A 26774-nucleotide genomic window follows, 5' to 3' on the forward strand; every position below is an offset into this window, starting at 1 on the left:
TTATGGTGTATAAGGTGGTGGCTTTTCAAAAGGTGGAAAATACGGTGGCGAGTAACGAGGCGGAGCATTAGAGGACCACATATAGCTGGGAGATGGTGACACAGACTGGGGGTCATCGGAGAGGCCAGAAGGAGTAGAGGCTGGAAACACACTGGAATGCTGCAGGGAGACAGCAAGAAGGCTGTAATGTAACCACTTCTTAATGTAAATGGCCCTGGCAAAGCAATACTTCATTACCAAGCAATGCAAAATTAACATTTCAAAGCTCGCTTCTGCAAAACATACGTACACATACAAATAAGTATTCAAATAACTTGTTGCATTCAAGGTAAGCACAGCCTGTAAGTAATAGTTTTGCATAATGAGACTCCTTAGACCTAGAACTGAAGGCGGCATTTTAAAAAAAAAATGAAAAAAAATTCTCTCTCTTCCCTTCTGTGTACCTGAGGCATTTCACACAGGCTGGACAACTGAAAACAGATGAGCTGCTCTCAAATCTTGGGTTTCACACATCAGCCAGTAGTAACAGGCTGCAGATAATTTCTTTTTACATTACTTTTCATCACAAATAAAACCCCCCCCAGAAATTAGTGATAACAAAACAATTTATTCCTCCAGTAAGTAAAAAGCTTGAAAAGGTGGAGAAACAAAACTTGAGCATGCCTGAAGATTAATTTCCACTCTCCAAAATACCGTTGTTATCAAAAATACCTCAGGTCTAAAGCCTTGAGTCATATGGCGCTGGCACTGCCAGAGACCTGCGCACAGGCTGTGTTCTGTCCAGAACAGGCCAGGCAAACAGGCAATGAAACACAGTCACTTAAATTCGCTCCTCTGGCCACCAGTACCCCTTGGTTTTATCCCTGACAGTCACGCTGTGCCCTGTGCTGCTGTTCTGGCCATCCGGCCCACCTGCACCAGCCACCCGCAGAGCGAGCAGTGTTGGATGGCGCTTGGCCGCACCGCCGGCACGCTGGGGCAAAGCACCTTTCTGCTCTGGTGCTCCGGCACCACACCCCCCTCACCACCCTTCGGCTGCAAACCCCAGATGTGCCTGGCTTGGTGCCCCGGCAGACAGACGCGCGAGGAGGATTTGCACTGTGCTGCGAAGGGCACGGGCGTGCATACCGAGGGACCCGCCGCAGGGGCGGCGAGACTGAGCGGTACGCAGCGGTGACCATGTACAAGGTCAGCAGCGACCACAGGATCTTACCTTGGTGGGTGGAGAGATGCAGTCATAGCAGGTTGTTTTCAAACAGCATCTTTTCTGTGTTACCCCCCTAACACCAACCTGCGATGGTTTATTAAGCGGATATATAGGCCACGAAAGCCCAGCCGGCTCACTGAGGACCCCACAGAAAGCCATACAAGCTGTTCCCATTTCCCAACACAACAGCTCTTCCATCATGCCCCAGTTCACCTAAAGCCCAATGGGTGGGAGCCCCCGGATTGCAGAGATGTTTGGAAGGGCACGGCCGCGTTGACACGGCGCCGGCACTCATTAGCAAATGCAGCCCGGGGTTTTCACCATTACAAAGCGCCTGGGCCCGGCTGCCTCAGCCACAGCCACGAGTCCTGGAGGAGAGCTGCCGTGGCTGCAAGCAAGTCTGGCTCGCACCGATGGCAGGCAGCGGCCTGGCTTTGTTAACAAAGCCAGTGGCTGGGAAGATGGCACTAATTCCTCTTCCGACAGGGGGTGAAAGGTAGAGAAGGCCACTGCTCGCCTGCATTCTCCTGTCAGAGCCAAACGTGGCTCAGGGCTTACAGAAGTCAAAATGCTTGCAGGATCGAGACTTGCCCCAGCCAAGCACACAGAGCGAGAAGTAAGAGACCGGCACTACTTCCACCAGGGCCCTTTCCTCCTGCCCGGTTCCTGTCATGGCCCACTGCAAAGGCCTGCTGCCATCGTCACCACCACCAGCTGGGTGGAGCGTCATTAGCCACGGCACAAGCGGTGGCCGCTGCAACACCCATCTGGGTCTGCCGTTGAAGAGCTGTGTGTGAAAGCCAGGCTGTTGCAGGGGCACAGGCTTCCTTAGGAATCCCGAGTGCTGGTTTTTTTTCCTGTGAAAGATGTGTGGGATGAGTGGGAAGCACTGACTTGGCCAATTCTGGCACGAGAGGGAGTGGAGCCGTCAGAAGGGATTTGAGAGGTGAGGCTGGGCTTGCTCCATGCGCTGTAGGATGGTGGCACGGGAGAAGTTGGCAGGGTAGTACAGACTCTGTTTGGGTCAGAGCAGGGCTCAAGGCAAGAGAAAGTCTCCATAGCCAGAGGCCTCAGCTAGTGCTTTCATGCAGGCCCTCAAGTTCCCTGGAAGATAAGCAAGGCTCAGACTTGGAATTGCATTTGAAAGAGAGACTGGGCTATTTTAAATTTAGATTACCTCAATTTATGCCCAGCTTTTGTGCCAGCTCCTAAGCCAACACCTGTGCTCACAGCAGTAAGACACAGAGAGACTTTCATCCGTCTGGCTGAGCTATAAGTGTTAGCAGAGCTCCAGCAGTACTTCTAGTTGAAAAGAAGGGCAAATCCACCCATGCTGAGCAACCTGCTGGTACTGTGGCTGCAGTACAGACAGGCCCCGAGTTAAACAGCGCTTAGTACCAGCCGAGCAGCTGAGAAGAGGACTTTGCAGCAGAGCTTGGTTTGATATGCACTGAGGTTGGCGTTTTTGTAACTGTAAAAAGTTATACAACACTAGTGACTGTCCCAGGTTGCGTTAATCTCAAAAATGAGTCACAAATCTGTATAAATAAGTCCTAGAAATTCTGATGTAAGTGTTCAAATATTTTTAGGAAGCCCTGACAACTGTGTTGTCTAGTGGCACTAGCAGTAAAACCAGAAAGGTTTGGATTCATGTTACCTCTAATACATGGCTCATGAGGGAGATGGTGGCTATCGCAGCGCACACCTCTTAGTTGATGTCCAAGACCTTAAGCTCTCTTAATAAAAAACGTCTCCAGCCTTGACAGTTGCAAAGAAAAAAATGTATGATGTGTTAACATCATCACTGTGGTAACATCCATCTGACAGAAAAGCTGAGGAGGAAATGTCCTCATCTGCTTCAACAAGTGAAAGCAGATGTTGACAGCAAGGTTCACATGAAATCACTGTTTCCAACAGCACAGCTCCCTAACTCAGAAGAGGAAGGGATCCATTACAGCAGAGATGATGTTTGCAGCAACCATTCTTAGCTGAAGTGTGTGGAAAAAAACCCACAACAGAATAGCTTTTCAGTCAGTTGTGTGTCTTTAGGAGCTCAAATAGTTTGTTTCCAAAAGCTCATCTGTTTCTCTGAGACACAGAAGTTGGCCTAATAAAAACTAGCATCCGAACACCCCACTTTGCCTCTACCCTCAGAGCATTGCTGGTGCCAGAGGCAATGCCTATTTTTAATGTGGCCTCTACTAATGAAGGATGGGGGAGGCAGGCAGCAGGTTCTCTTGCCTTTTCTTCAAGGACAGCTTTCAGGAAAACTCTGCCTTAGTAAGAGCACTGCCAAAGTCCAATGCCTAGCAGGAAAGATTTGGTATTCTCCGCAGGAACAGGAATATTAAACTGTGTGAATGACAGGAAGACAGGCCTCCAGAGTCTTGCAGACTGGCTGGATTTAACCTTGCTGCTAAACAAGAAAACATCCTGTAGCCTTCCCTACCTGAAAGTCGTATGCAGAGTAGGGAGGCAGGTGAGGAGTGCTGTGGTAGTAGGTGTTGTAAGATGTCACTTGTGGCCTTGAGTAGTAGGACACGGAAGGGTGTGCATTTTCAACCGTACAGTTCAGCGTAGGAAGGGAAGGAGTCTGTTGAAACAAAAAGAGGAGAATATCAGGCTACTAACCAAGTCACAGAAAGCTGACAGCTGAATGAAAGCAGAAATGATTTAAAGGAGCACTGTGTGTCTTTAGAGCTCAAATCTGTTGAATTAGCAACTGGCAATCCAGTTCCCTCTTCGGCAGCAGGTAAGTCCCAAGGCTATTTCATCCCTCAGCCACCTATAGTTTCCTCTCAGATCCCACAGAACAAGCTGGCAATAGCCCAGTGCACACCAGGACTCAAACAAAACAACTGTTCAGATTGCATCTTCACAAGTAGGAGAAAGAATCCATTAATTCTGATTGCTCTGTTACTCAGTGCATTTGTTGATCACCATATTTCAACTCCTCTTCTACTGCTGCTCACAGACAGTTCTATACATCTTTTCTTTGCAGCTGTTTACAGGCCGTCTGGTGTGGATCAAATCTCAAAAGGCCACTGTGCTGGTTTCAGCTGGAATAAAGTCAATTTTCTTCCTAGTAGCTGGTATAGTACTGGTTTAGATTTAGGATGAGAATGACGTTGGTAACACAACGATGTTTTAGTTGCTGCTAAACAGCGTCTGTACTAAGGCAAGGACTTTTCAGCTTCTCATACTGCCCTGCCAGTGGAGGCTGGGAGTGCACAAGAAGCTGGGAGGGGACACAGCAAGGACAGCTGACCCAGACAAGCCAAAGGGCTATTCCACACCACGTGACGTCATGCCCAGTATATAAACTGGGGGGAGTTGGCCAGGGGACACCGCAGCTTGGGGATTGGCTGGGCATCAGTCAGCAGGTTGTGAGCAACTGTGCTGTGCATCACTTGTTTTGCACATGCTATTATTATTCCTTCCTCTTCTGTCTTATTAAACTGTCTTTACCTCAACCCTCAAGTTTTACTTTTCTTTTTTCTTTCTAATTCTCTTCCCCCCATCCCACTGTGAGCAGGGCAGTGAGAGCGAGTGGCTGTGTAGTGCTTAATTGCCAGCTGGGGTTAAACCACGACAGCCACGATGCACAGCTGGGAATGTGTCTCCTGTTTCGTTTGGGAAGATCTTGGTGAATCTGAAAAGAGTGCAGGAAAGTTCAGAGTTCCGAAATAAGGCACCCTTAGTGCAGGGCCCAAGATTTGTTTGTAAGAAAAATGTATTGCCAGGACAACAAATGCTCTTTTCTGGGTGTGTAATTTTGTATTATTCCAAATGAGTCACAAGAGACTGAAAAAAACCCCAAATTTATCTGTTGGATGTTCAGTTCTCCCCATTGTTTTGTCCTTTGCAGAACAAAACTGTATGGAAGGTAACAGGCAGCCTGGTTAAGTGAGGGTATTTCAAAGCTCACGTTGTCAGAACAGCATTTTTTTCATTATCTGAAGTTTGCAATCTTTCACCTGGTTTTGGTCCCCAGTTCACCCTCTCAGATTCTGCACCATGAAGAAACAAGATGGAGAGTTTCAGCCTAACACAGCTGCTTAAACAGTCTATAAAGCTCAGAACGCTACTATTGCTATAAAATCAACAATTCATGAGCAACCACCACGCATTTCCCTGTAGAAGGTCAATGCTGTGAAAAGGAAGACAAATTTTTAGGAAAGAGCTTATTTTTTTTCAACCTGGTATTGCCAACACCTCTGAGAAGGTTCCTTTTGAAAATACAATCCCCCAATTCTGTTCACTTTTTCTAATTGTGCTCAGGCAGTGACACCAGATCAGAAAAATGATTAATTTCCACTCTCTCATGAAACATAGCTGTTTTCATGATTATTTTTAAGTCATTTTGCCTGATTTGCTTTGTTTAATGCACAGAGAAACTGGTACCATCTTACCATGTCTTTAAAGCCTCCAAGTATCGCTGCTGTAATGATCCCCAGGAATAGCCCCACTATGTTGAGAATTGTAGCCGACCAAAGCAAGTGGTAAAGGTGGATGATGTCCTGGCAGCTGCTGACATCAATGTATTCATAGTAGCCTCCAGAAATCTCTACTCTACTAGATTAGAAAAAAACAACAATAACGATAAAAAAATGCACCATACATCATAAAACCTAAGCACTTCTGCTGGACAGTAAAATGCATTCTGCAATTTAATGATAGCCTGGGCCTAACATTCGAAGGAGTGGGGATAGAGCCTGCGAGATCCCATGCTTGTGGCATTTGAGATCTCCCTGCACGACAGCGGCAGAAGATGGCTTGATCTGCTGTGAAACAAACACATCCTGCAAGGCCTGCAAATACCCAAACGACCTTGAATCTGCCTCTTATTTCTATCATCTGAAATCTCCACAGAGATCCTGGAGGCTTCCCAAGGACAAACCGGTCTTGGAATTACCCAGGGAAATGAGTCCGTGCCCAAGAAGCAGCCGTTGCCCCTCAGGCAGCGCTGGCTGCTCCTCACAGCCACAGGAGCAGCTGGGTGGGACAGGCTGAGGACAGCACAGCTGGCGTCCTGGCACCGCAGGGCTTGGCCACACAGCACATCCAACTCAGCTGCTCTGCCCTGGGCAGCTCTACAATGGCATGGGCTGGCAGGAGCCCTGGCAGAGAGAGGTCTTTCTGCTCACATTTTTAAGCTTTTCCACATGCAGAAAAAGGAGATGGAGAAAACTCGGCTGAATCCATGTAGGTTATTATTTTGGAAAGGGAAGAGCGGAGTCTCACAGGCAGGATTCTTCAGCAATGACTTCTCTCTGACTGCCGCTTGGGGGAACAGGCTGGCCTACGGCACAGCTTACCAGATGCAGTGGACTACAGCAAAATCCCCTTAAGGAAACAGTACTGTTTGTCCCCAATAAATATAAGTGCTTATGAATGACTTATCTCCCGGCTCACACGCACAAGGGCTCTGAGAAAATGGAGAAGAACAGGCTCATGTTTAAGGCCAAGGAGCAGGAGGTCTAGGCTCAGCTCCCCAGCAGACTCTGCAAGGCCTGCAAGAACCTGCCCCCTTTCACAAGAGCCAGCCTCCTTGCCTCATTACTCAATTTTGGTTTCTTCTTTTCCTTTTTTCTGTTTCTTGTTGTAGTAGGACACTGCAGAAGACATTGCAACAAGGAGACGGAGTTCAAGCAGAATCGAGGCAGAGCGTAACCACAGGTTGTAAAAACCTGCATTTTAGCCTGCATGACCTCTGGATAACCCGAGCACACACCGTGACTGCTTTTAGCAACACAACCTGTATGTACTGTTTGCAAGAGCCCGTTCCCATGGCAATGTGTGAGAGTGTAAATCTCTCAGCAAGCCTTGCTGCACCACCGGGAACATTCAGCATTGTACAGATAAGTACAGCATGTACTTATCAACGGGAAGGGGCTTGTCTGATGCTGCCACAGCCAGGGTTCCCAGCATCAGGAGGGATGCAAGGTTGCTGTCACTTCTTCTATAATTTCTATCCTTTACATGACACGTGAGCTAACCAGCCTTGAGTGTCCGTGCCTTTCTTACGGAGATCCCAAAAGAACCAGCACCTCCTTGGTGCAGAACACTTGTGTGGTAGTAAGCAAGACTGAGGTGATAACAACTGATATCTTGCATCAGAGAGGGGAAAACGGGTCAGAGGCAGGACCCCGAACCAGCCTGACTAGGGGTTGGGGGGAAGAAAAAAAAATACGGAAGTTTTTCTATTGCAATCACTTCTCTGTGTATCGCTTCCTTCAGTAGTAAAGAGGGATCACATTCTGTACACTGTCAAAGGACAGCCTGAGCTTCACCCCTCTGCAGTGGCTTCCACAGAAACAAAGTCCTACAGAGACCAGGGATTACCCTTTCTCAACACGTGGAACCACCCTCTCCCAACAGCAGCTTTTGATCTCGCTCCACCACAGTCAATCATTTAAGCGGGGACCAGCCCAACTAAGTACTGTGAGAGATGCTAAACCTGAAACAGCCCTAGGCAAGAGCCAGCACTAAAAAAAAAAATTAAAAAAATCAATTTATTAATGCCTTGCTGACACACATTAGACACTCCAAATGATAAAAGCAGTGCATGCTGTAAATTAAGTTGGCTCAGGCACAGCAGCCAGATGTAATGATGGTGTGATCACTTGTCCTGGTTTGGCTGGGGTAGAATCATAGGCCAGCCGTGTCAGGCAGGCTCAAGCCAGCCAGGGCAGCTGACGTGAGCTGGCTACAGGTGTAGCCCATACCATAATGTCTGCTCATTATAAAGGAAGGAGTTGGCTGAGGAGATGGTGCTCCTGTGAAGTTATTCCTGCTGGGGTTCCTCCTCCTCTTCTGCTGAGGACTACTCTGACAACAGCATATTGTTTCGGCTAAGGATTTTCTGTCAGTGCTGGTGGTGGTTTCATTAGATCTGTTGTACTTGCACCTACAGGTCCTCTCTCCTTTTTCCCCAATCCCCTCCCTGACTGGCGAGGATTCATCTGGTGACAAAGCAACTGTTACACTGAGCCCCAGGTACAGACTAAACAGACATCACCACGCAGGGGCTCTCGATTGGTAACCACCCTTCTGACTCCTCTTTGCACAGTGCTGGTACACACTCTTGTGACCACGAAAGGCATTCACTGCACAGAGAGGACACTGATTTATGAACACGCAGGTGGCACCAGCCTGTGAACTCTCCTCCCTGTTAGCAGGGTGGGAATGAAACAGTGACAAGGCGAGGAAGAACAGCGTCCCAGTTTTCACATCTTCAATCTCCTAAAACAAAATAAAACCCAGCCAACGAGCACTGCCAACAGAGAAGGAAGGTGTCAGGACAAGGGACACTCACTAGGGGAAAAACTGGGGAAGGCACTAAACATGGAAATAATGGAAACTTCTGCCCACTTTATTTTTCCAGCCAAGCTGGCCCGGAGCATGCTCACCCATAGCTGGAACGGCTTTTGCTTATTTCATACACCCCTTAACTTGGTTATCTTTTGCCTGGGAGTCCTTGTGGCTTACAACCACAGCTTCAGATCCCTTCCCACAACAGCTGTCATTAACCAATACTTTGCTCCTGCCCTATCCTGGCCCTTCAGATACCGGCAAACCAGCACGACCACTGCTTGCCCTTCCCACGGCCAGGAAGGGTATTTTTAGCTTACTCACTTTCCACAGTTGTACAGGTCACAGCAGAAGCAGGTGTTGGTTTTTATTTTCGGCGTGCAGGGTGCACGGCGCTGCGGGTGACAGATGGCCTGTGTGAATACAGAAGAAATACATGCAGTGCACAAGGGTACAATCACCAAACATGGTTTCTGCTCCTATCTGGCCTGCTTTACGTGTACATTTTTGCCCTGATCTCCAGATTAGCCCCAGGCAGATTTTTCTTTCCTTATCTTGCAGCACAGCTCCTATAAAGTACAGAGTTACACTGGAATAAAGACGCACTAGACTAGAACAGACCAGCATTTCCTTTCACCATGGGGAAGTCATAGATAAGCACGTGCCTGCATAGGGAGGGGGTTGTGCAACTCTTACAAGCAGCCAAGACCTTGCTGAACTAACACGCCTCACCACACAGCAACTCTAACAGTTAATTGTCTGCGGTGGGTAGTAACACCCAAGCTCACACGGACACCTTTGGGCTGAAAAGATAATCGACCCCACGAATGCCAGCGGGTAGTACTTACCTTGTGCCTCAAGCAGGCATTTTAATACAGTGGTTATTCAAAACTACTTGGAAACTTGTGAGGAAATCTAAGAGAGACTCAGTGCACAGCAAAGGCAGCCAAAGATGTCCACGCACACTATCAGTATGTGGCAGGAACATCCGTCCTCAACAGGCTTCTCTTTGGAGAAGACAATAGACAGCAGAGGTGCAGAGGCTGGTATATGTTGCTCACATCCATGGAAATTACTGCTGTCTGAACTCTTAACCCACCACCCTGCTCCTGTAATGAATGCACAGACAAAGAGCTAGAGAAACTGGTGTGTTTTCCTATCCCCCATTCCCGCCTTTCCACCTGCTCCTTCACTAATGTGGCAGTACCAAGCATGGAGGAATTCACTCCCGAGTCCTCCGGGCACCCTGCTCCCATCCCAGACCCAGCCTCCCACCCCCTCCTTGCTTCGCAGACCTCCGGGACACCAGAGCAGCAGCCTGGCAGCAGGTTCCTCCACCTGCACCTTGAAGCCGTCCCCTTCACGGAGACGGCACAGCCGAACCTGCTCTCACCTCTGGTGGGGTTGTACTCTTAGAGTAGTACTGACATCGCCCCGCGTACAGTGGCCTCAGATCCTGCCAACAAAAAAGCACCAGTCTCAGCATTGCAGCAAAATCATCATCAGCTAGCTGCTCTGGGGAAACGGGCCAGGCTTCAAAGAGACCCTGTTCTCACACCTCAATACAGTGGCTGTTCTGCAACATCCCCACTCATGGCAGCTCCCCACCCCAGCCCCTCTGAGCCCCTGGTCCTTGGAGGCATATATTTGTTGCAGCTAGCTTGGGAAGCGCAGGCTTTTAAGCTGGGTTTGTTTGGTTGAGGGCAGCCACCCCAAACTGAATGATTCATTCCTCATTCCCCCCATACACATCCCAGGGCTGCCTGACGTGTTTCTGAGGGTTCCTCATGCTGAATCATAACAATTTCTCATTAAATTGTTGGCAAACTCGTCTTTCTGGGCTCTTGAGTGACTTGCGGGAAAGCTCTGGGTTACCAATGGCTCAGCCTGCAAACATGCATTAACGTCTCATTTTGGGGCAGCCTGGTCCCCAGGGCAAAACCTCAAGGAAAGCAACGCTGGATGTGTATCCATACCAGTGAGTCTGTCCCAGGAGCAGCCAGACTTGCTCTCTGGGTCTCTGATCCAAAGCTCGGGGTGGCAGGGCAGCAGCAGTGGCAGGTGACAGGAGAACGCTATGTGCTAGCATGGCAGGAGCACGTCTCCAGCAAGCCCACGACATTTTTGGACTGTTAGGGGGTGAAGCGAGGCCAAACGCACGTCCGTTCATCAGGAGGTAGAAACCAGAGCCCTCGTCATCCCAACTGCTCAGCTCTGGCTGCCTCAGACGCGCAGACATCCCCGGGGCCAGCCAGGAGGAGATGCCAGCTCATGCCATCACCCAACCCATGAGGTCAGCACCTAAAAATCCCAGAGCAAGTCTGCGGGGCTCAGACCCACACATCCAGGATCAGGAGTCAGAGGAGCTTCACATGCCCTCGCAAGAGATGGCCAAGACTTGCTGGTTGAATCCAGACAGATGGAGACCTATCACGCAGCTGAGCGGAGCTGCCCATTGCTCTGTCAGCAAATCCTGCCGTCCAGCCGCCTTTCTGCCATCGGAATGCTCAGGGGCAGGAAAAGGGAGCTAGCTTTACAAGGAGAATAACGAGCCAGCTGACACAGGGAGCTTCCACTTCATGGGCAATTCTGACCTTCTGAAACTCCTTTCCATTCTGATCACAAATAAACACCAAATCTGTCTTTTTAATCCCATTTTTCCAAAAGAGTCACCAAATACAGAGTTGCAGGACAAAAATCTGTTTGCAGTGATAAATTTCAATTAAAAAGTTGAAATGGAATTGTGTTTTTTTTTCACTTCTATACTAATAACTGAAGCTTTTGCACGTCCCGCTGTACTAGCAAGTAGCTCGTATTTTTTAAGTCATCAAATGGAAACTGAAAACCTACTGCAAGTTTATACTGTAACACTATAATGAGTTTCGTATCAAATTTCTTTCTTACTACATCCAGCAGTTCAATCGGCATTAAGAACTACCTCTGTTAACATTTAAAATACAATAGATGTTACTGCTCATATATCGTCCCTTGGCAATAGCTCTAATTCACATTACACCTTAACAGTTTTGAGACTCAGTAAACACACAAAGCATACGCAAAAAAAGTAAAGCAAAGTTTTCAGGTCTTAATGCTTGCTGCTAAATGAAAAATATTTTTTTAGAAAAGCTATATTTTTCTACAGTTTATGATTTAAAACAGCATTCAGCACATGACATCTATTTAGAGGGTTTGATGTGGCCTAATATGGGATCACAGACACCACCGCTTGTTTTCCTAGTGTAAAAGCATTGCAGGACCTGTGTTTTCCTGGAACCACTTACTATGTGTCTGGCAGCAAAGACGCCGTCTACTATGGCACAGCAGAACGCAGCAATGACGCCAAAGCTGATGAAGACGATCGATGCAACCAGCTGAGAAAGGAAAACAAAGCAAAGTATCATCTGCCTCTCCACAACCAAGCGTTTCATGCCCTCTCCACAGGGATACGTAAACCACCGTCAATAAGCCCTCATGCAATCAATGACCCAAATGTTTGCCCAGGCCACACACACTGGTCTCATTGAAGGCAATGGGATGTGCACCTCAAAGGAGAGCGTCTGCTCCTGCAAGGCGGCAGGAGTAGTAGCGTTGTGCCAGACCGGTTCTCTGGGGACTTGATATTGTAATGCAAGTTTTTCCGTGACTCCAAAGCGCTAAACTTAGGCTGACGATACATCTCCTTTTCTGGCTGCTGTTGCCCTTAACTCTTCGCTGCAAAGAAAGGAGGGGATTTCTTCCCTCCATCCTGGGGCGCTGTGGGGAGCTGCTCCTGGGAACACTTCCCAGGCTGTAAGGCTGTATACGAACCTCTCTGGTGGGACTGCGCCTTCAGGAAACAATGCTTTCATGCAGGCATAAGCACAAAGCCATGAGACCAGAAGACAGGTGACCAGCCTATGCCACCACTGTTGTAGACCCTCACAGCAGCCTGGCGGGGCTCCCCGGTGCCGGGTTGTGGTGAGCACAGGCCTTGGGGCCTCCCCTTGGCTTGAGGGAGCTCCAAGGAGCGAGATCTCCACCTTCAGCTCAAGGAGGGAAGTCAGACAGGTCTTCCACTGGCCCCATCCTGCCCATTCTTAAAATTAGGGCGAAAGTATTTAGAAGGTAACCCAGAAATACCCTAGCCCAGGTATGAGAAACAAAGTCTCTACTCCCACTACACGATTTTAAACACCGCCCCTGCCAAAGTGCCAGTGCTCAGCTGGGGGAACCATGCATGAGTGCTGACACAACCCCTCTCCTCGCTCCTGAGTAGCAGCTCAGCCGCTGCCAGCGGGCTCCAGCCCAGCCCATCACACACACAGCTCCCAATACTGATCCCAATCCCCCTTGCCAAAGCACATCAGGGGTATCGGCAGGGCCATGGAGGGAGGGCAAGCACAGCATTCAAATGGACAGGTTCACAAAGATGTAGATTTGGGAACAACAGTATTTCCACTTAAAGAACTGAAAGCTTTAGTGGGTTTTTCCCTGGTGGTTTTCTATGCCAGCAATCACAGCCTTCAAGTGCTGGTTGCTGGCAGCTGTTCAATACTGCTTCTCCACAAGTGTAAAGGTGACTCTGGTCATCGGGAGCTTTGAGCCACAGTAAATATCACTAATAGCACAAAGACAAAAATAACCGTTAGCTTGGTCAGCACCGACAGATACCTTGGGTCTCCTGGCACAGGGATGTTTATTTTAAAGCTCCAGGTGCTAAGTTTGCTCAAAAACCTTGGTTCCTGCCACTGCACATGTTCTGAGAAAGACAAGCCAAACCCCTTGACAAACACAAGCCAGAAGGATCCTATATGTATTTATAAAGTATCTCAGGATTTTTAGGTTAATCACACTGTTTTTACCTAAACCTCCCTCAGTGAAAACAGACCTTCCTCCAGCAACATCCACGTGCAGGCCAGGTCAGCTGGAGCAGCGAGTGGAGATGCAGAGGGGCTCACCTGGGACAGTGGAAATGGTCCCTTCCATTTCCACTACTTCAAAATGAGAGGAAATAAAACATTTTTCTAGATGAGGCAAGTATTCAAGACACACACTGCCCTACTGCAAGTAAGAACTGCAGCAGTAGATAGGGCAGACTGTGAAATTAACCCAATGACCACACAAACAAGTCATGGTTGCCAGTAACAAGCTGTTACTGGAATATTAGATGCTGTGCCACAAAGTACTTGCAGATGGCAGCAGGTGACAAGTTTTCCAGGATCAGGTCCTATGCTGGGACCCTGTTTCTGTCAGCATTTCCTCCCCCCTCAGACCCACACCATCTCCACATCTGGATCACAACTCGCACTATTCATTACAGCAGTCACACCTCTTCACTACCACAACCAGTGAAACCACACAATGCAGGGAAGCACAGCTTCTCACAGTCTCAGTGGAGGAAGTGGGATTTATGGCTTAGGTTATTTTTAGCAAGTTTAGTTTTTCTCTGTACCGTCCTTTGTTTCATACATACATGAAAGAGGATATTCTCCCTAAACAGCATCACCCTTGGAGATGGGAAGTGAGCCAAACACTAAATATATACAATTAGGGTATTTGTCGGTCGCCCCTGTTTGCAGATAGGAGCTGCTAATACGGTTATTTAAAATAATACAAGGTTAATGATGATACTTTCGTAACAGCCCTAATAGGACATAACGATCTGATGTTAGAAATGGATTTGCTCACTTTATTTACATACAGTTCCCTCTCTCTCAGCTGGGGAAAGAAAAACCTGAAAACCAAACACTGAATTTACGATAAAGAAAAACAAACAGCAAATAAAACCATACAAATTAGTTTTAAAAAAAATCCCATGGTTTCCAACTAATCTCATGATTTGCCAACAAGATTTCTGATTTGTTGACAGTACTGTTATGCAGCAAGCAGAAGCCTCTCAAGGCTGTGCGATATTAGTGATTGCTCATCTAACTCCTGCCAACACCTGCCACACCGAGTAGCATTTGGACAAGAAAAGACAAACTGGGTTCAGATAGTGCAAGAACCATGAAGCAGGAGCATCCTGGGCTGAGGTTGCCTTTAGGCCACGGTCCAGCGACACATGGCCTATGAATCTGTTGGTTATTATTTTTCCATGGCATGGATGACTGTCACAAAGGCACGTAAAACGCTGACTCCTCACTTGAAAACCGCTGAGCGGGCAGCTGGGCGTAAGTCAGAGCTGCCTGCAGTTGGCAGGCAGTGTGCTGGGCAGCTGGCCCTTCCTGGCGGGACAAAAGCTCTCCCTTACTTCGACAACTGGGAAGTGCAGACGCACGGCATGAAAGCCAATACGCTTGGGTGGGAAAAACAAGAGGTCTATTCCTGTTGGCAGGCTGGAGAGAAGTGAGGAGTGCTGCTTCAGGGTAGCCTTCCCCACCAGCCACACTGGCTTGCTCGACTCCTTACGCTCCCCAGCCAGCTTATGGGCAGAAACACGCACAAGAACACAGCAGCAGAAGTTCCTTTTAGCTCTTCCTGCCATCACTGAGGAGCAACGGCGTAACAAGCAACACCAAGACTGCCTTTTAGCAAACTGGGACACTGGAGAAGTTCACAGAAGAAAAAAGAAACAGAAATCCTGCGCTGCCAGTGGTATTATGGAAACATGTAATGGGCAAAGCTGCCACTGTAAAGTGCTCCTGGGCAAGGAGATGTGACTAAAGCATGGGGCCAGTAAGTGATAGCTACTGCATGTCCTCTCTGTGGTCAGAGCAGAGACAGGCTAGCTGACAACCGAGGCAGCAGTGACGCAATCCCAGCAAAGCTGGGTCATGCAAGCTTTTTAGGACACAAAACGACAGAGAGATGGAAAGAATAAACACGGGCTACCCAGGGCTCTTCAGAATAAACAAACAAGTCAAGTCAGAGTCACGCTGCTCTTCCCTCCTGTGAAGAATGCAGGACTGGCACAACACGGTCAATGCTCAACCAGACCCTGACATGCTGCTAATACATGATGAGCAAGAGGCTTGGAAACCCTGCTAGGACAGAAAGAACAGGACATGTTGCTCTTGCAGAGCCAGGGTGAAAACGACAAAAATATCCACTGGGAAACCCACCTCCCCTGGACCCTGTCTGACTGTGGGAGAGGCACTTTTCCTCTCCTACAGGCTCTGCCTCACACTCTCTCTCCTGCTATTTGCAAAGCAAAGGGCAAGGCAGCCCAGCCCAGCCTCCAGATTAGGACAAGCAGGAATTTCTCCCAACTCCCTTTGCATCTTGGAAAAACGTGCCTCAGCCTTGGCCAGCAACACACCCTGCTAATCTGATCCCTGAGGCCCCGGTGGAGACAGCTCCATCCCTGCAAAAGCAGGCAGCAGCACTGGCCAGCGAGACAGGCTGTGGGGACAGCACGATCCCTCCTTGGCCCTGTGTAACCTCGTATGAGGAAAGCTGTAGGGATCTCGCCGACAGAGCATGGAACAACCACTGGGCAGGGGGATTGCAGCTGCTCCCCTGGGAGAGCCAAGTGAAGGACCCACAGCACGGTCCAGGAGCTGGATGGTACCTCCCCATACGCTACCTCTAGGCAGCCACACACGGCAAGCAGAGAAAACAGGCTAGGAAAGCTTGAGCTTGACAGCTTGCCAGGACCACATCAGGCACCAACTTCTTTTGATCTCTCTCTACCACACCTTTTGCTAAATTAATCACAGACTCACAGAATGGTGGGGGTTGGAAGGGACCTCTGGAGATCATCTAGTCCAACCCCCCTGGCTAAAGCAGGTTCACCTACAGCAGGTTGCACAGGTTCACATCAATTCACCCAAAAGACTTCCCCCCACCCTAAGCCCTGTTACTGACACCTCCAAGCACTACAGCCCCTACCTTCATGCACAGGCAGGAAGGTGAGGGGGTTTGTGAAACAGCGCCTTCAAAACATGTTTAGGTGCCATCAGAGACCCAGCCAAGTCCACACAAGTCTCCTGTGCTTGCCAAAGCGGGTAATCTGGGCCAGCTCTGTCTCTGCTGCACTGACAGACCCCCTCCCACCCCAGCACTAGCTCAGTTATGATCTTATCATAATCAGCAGCACTGGTCTCATCTGGTTTGTGCTATCTGCATGTTCACTGCCTGCCTGCTCTCTTCTCTCTCTTCTGAACGTTGCTCCCACAGGATGGGAAGCCAGAGACCTGCCTAGCCAGTGGCTGCCCAGCCCACAAAACCCTCCTTGCAGCGTGAGGAGGGAACCAGAGCACGCTGTGGTCCACACATCTGGTCTAGCCAGCATCTTCTGCGCTTCTCAGGTCCCCAACTGCTGGTTTACAGCGTGCAAAATTTCTTGGTTTTCCTTCCTACTTGAACTGGTGTTGGAAACAAGGACCAGCAATGCACATGTTAATCAGCAACACTGGAGAAGCTGGTTGCTTTTCAGTTTTACCAGTCTTCATGCTCTTTATCATATCGATATCTTGAGTGACTTATTCTCTAGACATTTCTAGAGCAGAGAGCCCTGAGCACTCCTGTCCTCAGGAAAGACTTTCTGCTGGGCCGTCTAAGGTTTTTCACCTCCAGTCTCTGGGCTGGCTGTTACATCACCTGCTTGATCTTCTTCTCTATCCTTTGCTTAGAATAGAAAGTAGCAATTTTTGCAGAGCCCCAAGCCTCTAAGAATTTACGCTAAAAGATTTAAAATAAATGGATTATGTTTATGTTATTTACCATATTACGTACCACATACTGTAACAGCTCAACACAAAAAGCACTGGGCATGAGTCTGTGAAGCCCTGACTATCCTGAAAACTCCAAACACTCAATTTCAAGCCCTTTAAAAAAAAAAACAAAACAAAACTCCAACAATCACACTGAGTTCAATGAGACTGTGTATAGTCACTTTGTGCTTCCTCAAGCTTTTTTTTTTTTTTTTTAATTTAAAAATATCAGGGTTAACAGCATTGTTCTCCTGGGCTGCCAGAAACCATCTCTAGTTCTCAAGAGATATGCAACATTACCCTGGAAGAGTTAGGAAAACCAATAATACTCTTTACATACAAAATTTGGGTTACTGTCATTTTTTTAAAAAAGTTTTTACGGTGAACTTACCATTTGCCTTTTGTTTTCTATCAAGTTTGATCCAATTATTCCAAGAAACGACCCAAACCCAAGCTGAAAAAAAAAATATTGTTAGCATTTAGATCAGGATGATATCCAACATATTTTACATACAGACAGAACGCACTTAAATCCTGAAGCAGGAAAAGAACATACTGCAGATGCGTAAGCACTCTTCCTTCAGCAAGGAATCAGTGGAGTCTCTCACTAGCAGGAACTATCAAGTGTATCCCTTACATGACACTAAAAGCGTGTGCAGAAACCAAAAGGATGAGTTCTGAATCCCATCCCCTCCCCAGTGATGCTGAGAAATGGCTGGTGGATGAGGATATGCATCGCTGTCTTGGAACAACCCTACCAACTCAGGAGCCTCCAGATGCAAACCTAGCAGGACCACATCACTAGCATCTGCAGGACCAGGCTTTTGTAACCTCACCAAGGGTGTGAGCAATCACCTAAGTTTTCAACTCCCAGATTTTCTTGATGTAAAGTATGAAATAAGGGAGAATTATACTCGGGAAGATTTAGCAGTTTTCTGCCTTCTTCTGTTCCTCCTTCATTTCCAGGGGTGAGGATGTATCAATCAGGGTCTTCTACCAGAAGAGCTCATGCCAGCCCAGCCAACAGAATAAGCTACTCCAGCAAAAGCATCTTTTCTTGCTGCCATAACTGACAACACTGTTCTTATTTCAGCTCAGTGAAGTCAGCCAGGAGTGCAATCTCCCACCTCCTTTCTTCATAGCCTGAAGCTATGTAGCTACATGAAATGGAATTTTCTAGGACAGAGATGCCTCAGCCAGACCAGAAACAGGGACTTCAACCAGGAACTACAGACTATGCAGGGAGATGCAGAAGTACTTCTGTGTCACACTGGAAAAGGTCTTTGACTGGTGTAGAGCATATCCAACTCCATTCTATGGGTCGGCAAAATAAGAAATGCCAGAAAAGTCCTGCAGTTGGAGTGGTCATATTAAGCAGGTACAAATTCAGTCAATAGACTAGGGGGGCAGTGAAGATCCAGATGAGAATGCCAAATAACTGGCCAAGTCCTCAGGAGGCAGAATAAGGCACAAGACAAGCTGCAGTGATTCAAGAATGAGTCAACTAACCTGGAATCTATATTTTAAAATCCAGGAATAGACAACAAAGGTTTAATAAATTGATACTAACAAGCAGAGGCATATGCAGAGATTAGCAGACACAAACATGATGAAAAGTTGGGCTTAAATCTTCCCCCACTCTGCTTAAGCCCAGTAAGATTTGGTGCAGTGCCGCGGGCAGCAAGGGCTGCTGGCTGGAACAGCAGGGATTAAAGCGGAGCAGCCGCTCAGGCTGCTGCTTCCCAGCTGCCTGCCTTGCACTCTGAGCTCTCCGAGACCGTTGTCCCCACATCAGGGACAAACTACCAGGGTGGGAAGCACAGCAACAAAGCCAGGTGCTGCTTAACACTGGGGCAGCAGGCAGGCAGGGCAAAAAGCCAGGGGAACTGCTGAACTGCCCCAAACTGATCTGATGGTGCTTCTGGGCTTACTATTTTGCTCCGTTTGGGCAAGCAACAACCCACACCTTCCCCAAGTGACAGGAGTTTTAAAGCTCAATTCCAAGCCCAAACCTAGGAGATCCAGGCACTATTTTCAGTCTGGTGATGTTTAGCGGCAAGGAAGTTGTGTGGCAACACACACCTAAGGCAACTGCTCAAGAAAAATGTTTTGTGCCCTTTGAGCTCGATCCAACACGTTTAAGAGGAATGTGGTGTTTCAGAGCCGCCTCAAACCAAAAGGTGAAATACTTAAGATAATTTAAGATCATTCAAAAAGAAAAAATTAGAACAAGTCTGTACATCCAACAGCGGAAGACCAAACATATCAGTGGATCCACATTAATTAATGGGAATTCTTATTGCATTAATAGCAAAACCACTCATTCTTCTACAGACGGGACAAAGAGATCTTAGTGATCTGCATCAGTTGCTTCACTTATTTGCTGGTGGAGATGATCCCCTGGGATGCCTGTCTGAAAGGAGGACAGGACACAAAATGAACATGCTTTTCCAGAGTAAAGCCCCAGGCCAACACACTGGACAAGGAACCATTACACAGGAGGTTTGCCAGTCAAAGCCTAAGAAAGGTCAGTCAATTATACAGAAGCTGGAAGCTGATGTAACTTGGAGATACCACATGTATCTCACAGAGCCTCACCTCCATAAGGCTGCTTGCCCTCTGCACCTGATCATTACTCTTGTCTCCCGAGCATCACTGTTACACTCTGGGCTTCCCAGGCCCAGGTCACTCATCCAGCCACAGGTGAGGATGTTTCCCACAGAGGCAGAGCCAGGGTGTTCACAGATGTAGTTGTGAAGGTGCCAGTGGTCATCAAGGAGGATGAAGGCAGCCTGGCTACAGAACATGTCATTGCACCCTCTGCTTCGGCTCCTCCAGTTGTGTCAATGAGGAACTGCACTGTCTGGGAAAAAAACCCCAAACGCCCCAAAAAACCCAACCAAACAAAATCCAAAATCCCACTGGAGCACGGTGGTCTCCAGTGCCCAGTTTTGTCCTTCCTGGGGAGCAGAGGCCTGGGAAGATAATCCCCCACCTCAGACAGCCACTTCTTTGCATGTTTCCTCCTTGCACGAGAGGTGTTTGCCCAAGACACACAAGTTAAAGGAGGAAAGAACAGTGCATTGGGCATGGCAGAGATGAGATATCTGATGTTCCATGAGATGATCCCATCCAGGGGGCTGGTCCACACACGGAGAAGTCACCCAGCGCACGAACAGACTTCTGGCTCTGCCTTTTCCTTAACAATGCAGGGTACTCAGGGTATGACTAATGGTGGTGCACCAGTAATGGTGCACAGAAAGCCCTGATGGAGATGCACGCAGGCCTAACATTTGTGTGAAGCTCTGGATGACAACACCTGCAAGGAGCTGCTTCTTCGGGGCCGTGGAAGCCATCTGCTTGGGGACAACTCCCTGAGTACTCATGCACCACAGCAAGCCCTTTTTCCACAGTAAAGGGAGAAATCCCAGCTTGTTATGAAACATCATCTATTTTAAGCACCTGCTGAAGCATCCAGCAGCACACCAAAATGTTTCCCTGTGCAGGGAGACAGGCGAGGTCACCACACATTTCCATATAGCGAATTAATGAACTAATTGAGAGTGGGAACTTGGTGACAAACAGAAACTGCCAGGGTGCACCTGAATAAAGTAATTCAATGCCCTTCCCAAGTCCAGGAATTCAAAAATTCCTGGAGTCTTAGAAAAGTGTAAGCGATGCTGATGTTCCTGGAGCATAAATAGCACAGGAGACGTCAAAGGGACGTGAACAACAGGCTCTACCCATCTGCATCAGCCTGCAGGACCTGCTCTGAAGTGTGAGGTACAACTTAGGCTGACAGAACACAGGCTAAGCACGGAGAGTTTGAAGCCAGCCTATCACCTTTCTCTACACCTTCCTTCTATACTTCTCTTTAAAAAAGATCAGGCCTAAATGCAGGAGTTACTGGGACAAGCCAGAAAACCAATCCTAAACTGAAGAGGCCCAGCACAGTCTGTAACAACGTTCCACAGTAATGGCTGTAAAGGGGCTTTCTTCAGTCATAGAAGAGCATGTCCACAGAGAAGCATAAACCTCTCTGAGATCAGCAACGCGTAGCAAATAAATCAGACTGCAATAAGGCAAGAACAATTCTCCACCTAGTTATCTGGACTGGCTTTAAGCTTCCAACTTCGAGGCTCCAAACCTAAACGCACAGCACTCCACAGCTGTTAACACCAGGAGCCTCTAGCTGGGGGGGCTGCAGGTACACTCAACCTGCTAAGACACTCGGTTTGGCTGCAACTCAATTCTTTTTGTGCCTCTTTTTGAGCATGTCTCAGACATGCACACGAACAGACTAGAACTTGCTTTCCAGCTTGTGTTAGACCTCTGCTCATGCTGGGAGGGGCATGATGTACTTGCCCCTTACACTTCTTCAGGAGGTCATACATCTACTGGCAAGAAGGCTGGGCAGCAGTGGTCTTCTCTAAATTAAGCCATTTGAAGCTACGAGATTGTCCTTTCCCATTTTCATCTCCTGATAACAAAAAAGAAAAAATGGATGTGCTAGCTGCTTTGATGTGCACGCTCCCCTGGCAAGCTGCCACAGCTATTGCTAATGTGTTTCTCCTCATTCAGGGACTCCGAATCGTTAAACACTTCTGCAAGTGAACTTCATGACCACGAGCTCACGTGAACAGTATTTCAAGACCTGGTCTCTCAACCATTCTTGCCACCTATGGTCCTTGTTTTCCTTACTTCTGCCTGGAGTTAATGTGATGTATGCAAACAAAGAAGTTCTAAGGTTGCTTTGACTGACATAAGACCTATTTATCTGTCTCACTGTTAGCTCAAAAGCGTGTTATGACCTAAGCTCAGAGGAAGCTGCCACTTGGATGGGATTTTTGCATGGGAATGAGCAGCAGGTGCAAAATAATAATAAAACAAATAAATCAAATGGCAATGAAGTAGCTGAGCATAATATTCAGGACAAGATCACCCTTTATAACATTTGCAGCATTACAAGGGACTTTGTAGGCAATAAGTTTTCTAGACCTACCTAGGAGTTCTATACTTACAATAACCCCTGGGTAATAACCTCCAACAGTCACATTTTGGGTTCTTGTTGTAGCAGCTAGGCCCACCGTTAGAATTAATACTGACACAATGAGGAGAGTCACAGTTACGTAGAGGGAATTTCTTTTTCTTCTATTGAACGACCCTAAAAACACACATACACAACAGATTTTGCTGATTCCATCTGGGGACAGTCACAGTACCGCAAATTTCTCCTCCCACCGCCAACAACATCGTGGTGAATCTTCTTTCTTCTAACTTGAGAATATTTTTCGGTTTGGCTGTCACTTTTCACCTTCACTAACACGCTTTATCAAGCGTTACTAGGGCATCTGAATTCATATTTACTTATCATTGCTTTGATGTAGACGAAGAGAGCCTTAAGAACTGTAACTTTGCAAAGCTCATTTGGATACGTCAGAGCCTCCCAGCCCCTCTGGCCTGGGGCAGTTGAGCTAATGAGAAATATTACCATTAGGCATTTATATATTTTCTGATCTGCCTACTTACATCAAGCTAAATAACCACACTGTATGCCACTTGCTTTGAGGGGGGAAATCTTGGCTATAATCATATCACAAGACATCCACAATTTTCCATGTAAATGAGCCATCACCACTAACAGCCACTTCTCCTCCTCCTGTAGTATCATCCTCTACTTTCAGCAAGGATCAGGTATTTTTAGATGTTTGAATAATGAATTTGTGGATTAGTAAAACTCATCTACAGCTGCCTGATTATGTTTTTTTTTTCTTTTATATATTTATAGATCTCCCAAATGAGCATAAATATAAAATAGTGATTCCATCAGCCAACAGGAAAGTTGGCTGCGACGCTGCGCTGAGCAACATCTTTAGGCATGTTTGTTCAGCGTGTGCTCTGCCATCTTTACATCACTTTGTGAAACAATCCTTTTGATTATATTTCATACATTATGTACAAATAAACCAGCCCCTGCGAGAATGGCTGGCAGGATAATGGACTGTAATAGTCCCGTGCCGTGCTCCCTGTGGGCTGCCGGGGCCACCCTGAACCCCATCCCCACAGCCTGGGGCCCTCCAACGCACCCCGGGAGCAGGCAAAGGTATTTCCCACCCCAGAGGCTCCCAAGTGACGTGCATGCTACCAGCACTTCTCAGAGTGTTTCAGAGAAGGGCAGGGACATGTCCCAAGAGCAAGGAGCTGCTTCTACCATCGCCGACCATATTCCCTAAAGCAAACCGTGTTGGGAACCCCCAGCTGAGGCGTTCAGGGGCTCCCTGACAGCCTGTACGTGGTGAGATAAAGCACCTGCAGAAAGGCCAGGAGGAAAGAGTTGGCCAAGCTAAGCATAACCTCCTTGTCCAAATTCTGCAGAGACAGGAGCAGGCCAGGCCTTGCTGGGCAGCTTTCTGTGTAGACCCCAGGTGCCCACAGGCCCTTCTTTAGAGTCTGCACATATCTGCAGCACAGCTAGAGAGATCTTTTCACCTCAACAGCTACACTGATGCAGCCATACAGACACACACCGGCACAAATCATCTTCCTTCCTAGGCAGGGACAGCTCTCCCCCCCCCAGGGAAAAGCATAGCAGCTCCCTGCTGTTCCACCACACCACTCCAACCTGACCCACCAGCCGTGCTGCTGGTAGGAGTGCTCCCTCTCCATGCCAGCCCGTGCTCTGGGCTGGCACTGCTGCCATGAGCATGGGGCTGGATCATTTCACCTACAACAATCAGACGAGCTTGAAATCACAGACAAGTCCTAAACTTCAGGCTTGAGAGCCCAACACAAGGAGATGAAAGGCAAGAGAGGTTTGTAACGAAATGCAATGTCCTTTTTGACTGACCAGTGTCTCTGGAAGGAAAGCTCTCCACCCACAAACCTTCTGCTCATGTCCTGGAGCACAGCTGTGACCCCACCACTGGGACACCACTGGTCTAAGGGCAAGGAGCCTGATAACTAGTTAGTTCTTAGTCAAAATTAATAGCTAGACAGTAACTAACTCCAAACAAAATATAATTAAATAACTGCTAGAGAACCCCAAGATCCAGGATGGATCTTTTATCAGTGATCCTTAGTTTTTCATGCCATTTTTTACAGGATGGAGATAAAGGTACCCAACTGTTTGCTGCAGGTTGCATTTGCGGTTAATCTTTTTATTCTCCTACATCTGCCAAATAAGTTAATAATATAAAATCTGGACTTCTAAAGCATTCAAAATTCATCAAGATATTAGGCCATTCCATATGTATTGCCTCCCAAATACTATAGCTTGTGCCACGCTCCCGTTTCAAAGTAATAATTTAAATGCAAGCGTCACATAAACATCTTAAAATTGCAAAGTATTGGGACCAAAGCTTTAGCTGAACAAAACTTTAGAAACTGGAGAAAAAATTATTACTTCTTACATAGATTAGTTCTGAAAGGAGAGAAAGAATGAACCTGTCTTGCTTACACACGCGGTAGATTATCAAACCGCTGATTACTGCTACGCCTTGGCTGGCAAATGAGCAGAAGATAAGTAAAACCAGCCATATGTTCCCCGCACAGCTTAAATTCTTTACGGTTAGGCCGTGTGGGTGTGCAGATGTTTGTGTGCCATACAAAACCCCCTGCAGAGCACGCCTGGGTACGCGAGCACGGTGTTTACACACACAAACTGGTATTCCTGCATTTCCATCAGAACGCTTCAAAAAGTCACAATGAAAGAACCTGCAAAACGTGCTATTTCCCTCAAACCCAGAGTATTTTCTAATAGCATTTCTGCTGGAAAACACTCAAAAAGAAGCAGCTTGAAACTGTTTATGGATTCTGAACTTGTTTCAGAGCCACCATGTTTTCCACTCTTACGTTTCTACATGGTTTCCCAGCTCATAGCTGGCACATACTAACAACGCAATACAGAAGTGAAACAAAAGGCTTCTAACTGACAAATTTCTGAAAGTGTGTCAATATTCCTCACAAGATTAAAACCCAACCAATCGACCAACCAAAAAAACCCCCCCTTTTATTCCAAGTCAAAACCAACCATAATCCCTTAACTTGATATTGGAGAGAGATGTGAAATTGAAGAGATAACGTGATTACCCCCACTTCAGCTCTGTACTGGGACACTAATTCCATTTTTTCTTTCTCTGAAAACATGTTTTGTTATGTCTATATTGAGAAAGTGGTTTTGTACTTCTGTAAGGAAGCCTGCAGCTGCTTCACCATACATGGACTCACACTCAGTATCTCCACTGATAGCTACTGAAGGGCTTCCCTGGCAAAATCCTCTCTCTTAACATTAATTTTTGCTGAAAGTATTCCCCATTAGATTGTTTTCCTCTTTGTTACTGAGGTTGGTATAACATTACGCACAGAAGTGGAGCTACGAGAGCTCTGCTATCTCTGCTTTTAAGAGACAGTAATAACCTTTTCTCTGTGATTTGTCCAAGTAAGGTACCTCAAACCTTGCAGTGTCTACCTCAACTTGAGTGTACAAGGTGGCTGGTAACACTGTGCTTAACTCCGTGAGGAAGATGTAAAGAAATTAATACTATCCATAGCCATTTCTTTTGCTAAAATGGCACTCAAAATGCAGACGGGCTTTAGAAAGACCCTTTTTATCTTAAGCCTCAGAAACATCCTCATATTATAGCTGCCATATACAAGCCCACTCTAAAAACAAGGTTGTAGCGAGTTTTTCAAGATTACTTTAAAAGTTTGCAATAATACATATCTTTGTACTGCCCGATTTACTCTAATTTTTTTCCCGATTATCAGAAAAACAGACACGGTGGCACAGAAACAGAACCGACTTCTCCATGTAGTTCTTTGGAGGGAAAAGCCACAAGCTAAGAATAAGCACAAAGTCGTCCAAGAAAGCCAGCTTTAACTTTTACCCTAGGAGAACCGGGGGCAAACGGCACCGAGCCGTTCTCCTTCCCGGCCCTTCTCCTTTTGTTCCACTTCTCCGCTCAAGAAAGCGCCAGGGTGCGAGCGGGGACCCAAACCGCGCTCCAACCAAGGGCCCTGCCGGCAGGCCCAGGGGAGGGGGGCGGCTGCAGGCGCCTGGGTGCTCCGCTCCTGCCCGAATGGGTGTAAGGGGAGGGGGGGGGACACCGGCAATTAGCAGCCGGTGCGGAGCGGTACGAGGGACTCTCTGACCTCATTCGGGAGGTGCAGGAGCGCTGCGAGGGGAGCGGCAGCGCACTCCAGCCCCGCTCCAAAGGATGCTGCGCGACCGGGGGCTGCGGGGGGCCGGCGCCTGCCTCTGCCCGGGCAGCGACCCGCCCCACGGGGGGGTCTTTGCCGCGGCTCCGGGGGCGGGGGAGACGGACAGTCCCCCTGCGGTTGAAACCGCGCCTCAACGGCGGCGGGGCGGGCAGGGCAACGGGAACGGGGGTGGGGGGGCTGGAGCCCCTAGCCGCGGCTGGGGTCCGGTCCAACCGCGGCTGGGGTCCGGTCCGGTCCGGCTGCGGCGCTCGGGGACCCACCGCCCAAAATGGCCGCACGCCCCCGGCCCCCGCGCAGCGTCCCGCACCCTGCCGGGCCGGCGGGGCCTCCCCGCGGCACTTACCTACGGAGTCGGGCAGGGCGACGCCGCCCGGGCGCTGCTGAGTCAGGGACTGCCGCAT

General features: G+C 48.0%; 1 protein-coding gene across 3 annotated transcripts; it reads right to left on the reverse strand.

The window, feature by feature from the left end:
- Positions 1-26774, reverse strand: TMEM255A (transmembrane protein 255A). Of its 3 annotated transcripts, none has more exons than XM_086470161.1 (9): positions 26717-26774; positions 22176-22318; positions 17546-17608; positions 11803-11892; positions 9915-9977; positions 8846-8934; positions 5620-5782; positions 3657-3800; positions 1-159 (listed from the first exon to the last, which is right to left on the reverse strand). In XM_086470161.1, exons 1-9 carry the CDS (start codon positions 26772-26774, stop codon positions 1-3), a joined length of 972 nt encoding a protein of 323 aa, XP_086326287.1. The 3 variants fall into 3 exon arrangements, with proteins under 3 accessions (XP_086326287.1, XP_086326286.1, XP_086326288.1); XM_086470160.1 differs by having other exon boundaries at positions 8846-8994; positions 9897-9977; XM_086470162.1 differs by lacking the exons at positions 5620-5782; positions 8846-8934.

Source organism: Leptosomus discolor, chromosome 9, assembly GCF_034619465.1.
Source record: "Leptosomus discolor isolate bLepDis1 chromosome 9, bLepDis1.hap2, whole genome shotgun sequence".
Taxonomy (NCBI): domain Eukaryota; kingdom Metazoa; phylum Chordata; class Aves; order Leptosomiformes; family Leptosomidae; genus Leptosomus; species Leptosomus discolor.

What these genes read in the sequence shown, in the direction of transcription:
- TMEM255A (XM_086470160.1), bottom strand. Translation starts at nt 26,774, where the DNA reads ATGCGGCAGTCCCTGACTCAGCAGCGCCCGGGCGGCGTCGCCCTGCCC. An exon ending in CGCCCTGCCCGACTCCGTAG is followed by an intron (nt 22,319 to 26,716) that starts GTAAGTGCCGCG and finishes GTGTGTTTTTAG; the next exon opens with GGTCGTTCAATAGAAGAAAA. An exon ending in TTGGAGGCTTTAAAGACATG is followed by an intron (nt 3,801 to 5,619) that starts GTAAGATGGTAC and finishes TTGTTTCAACAG; the next exon opens with ACTCCTTCCCTTCCTACGCT.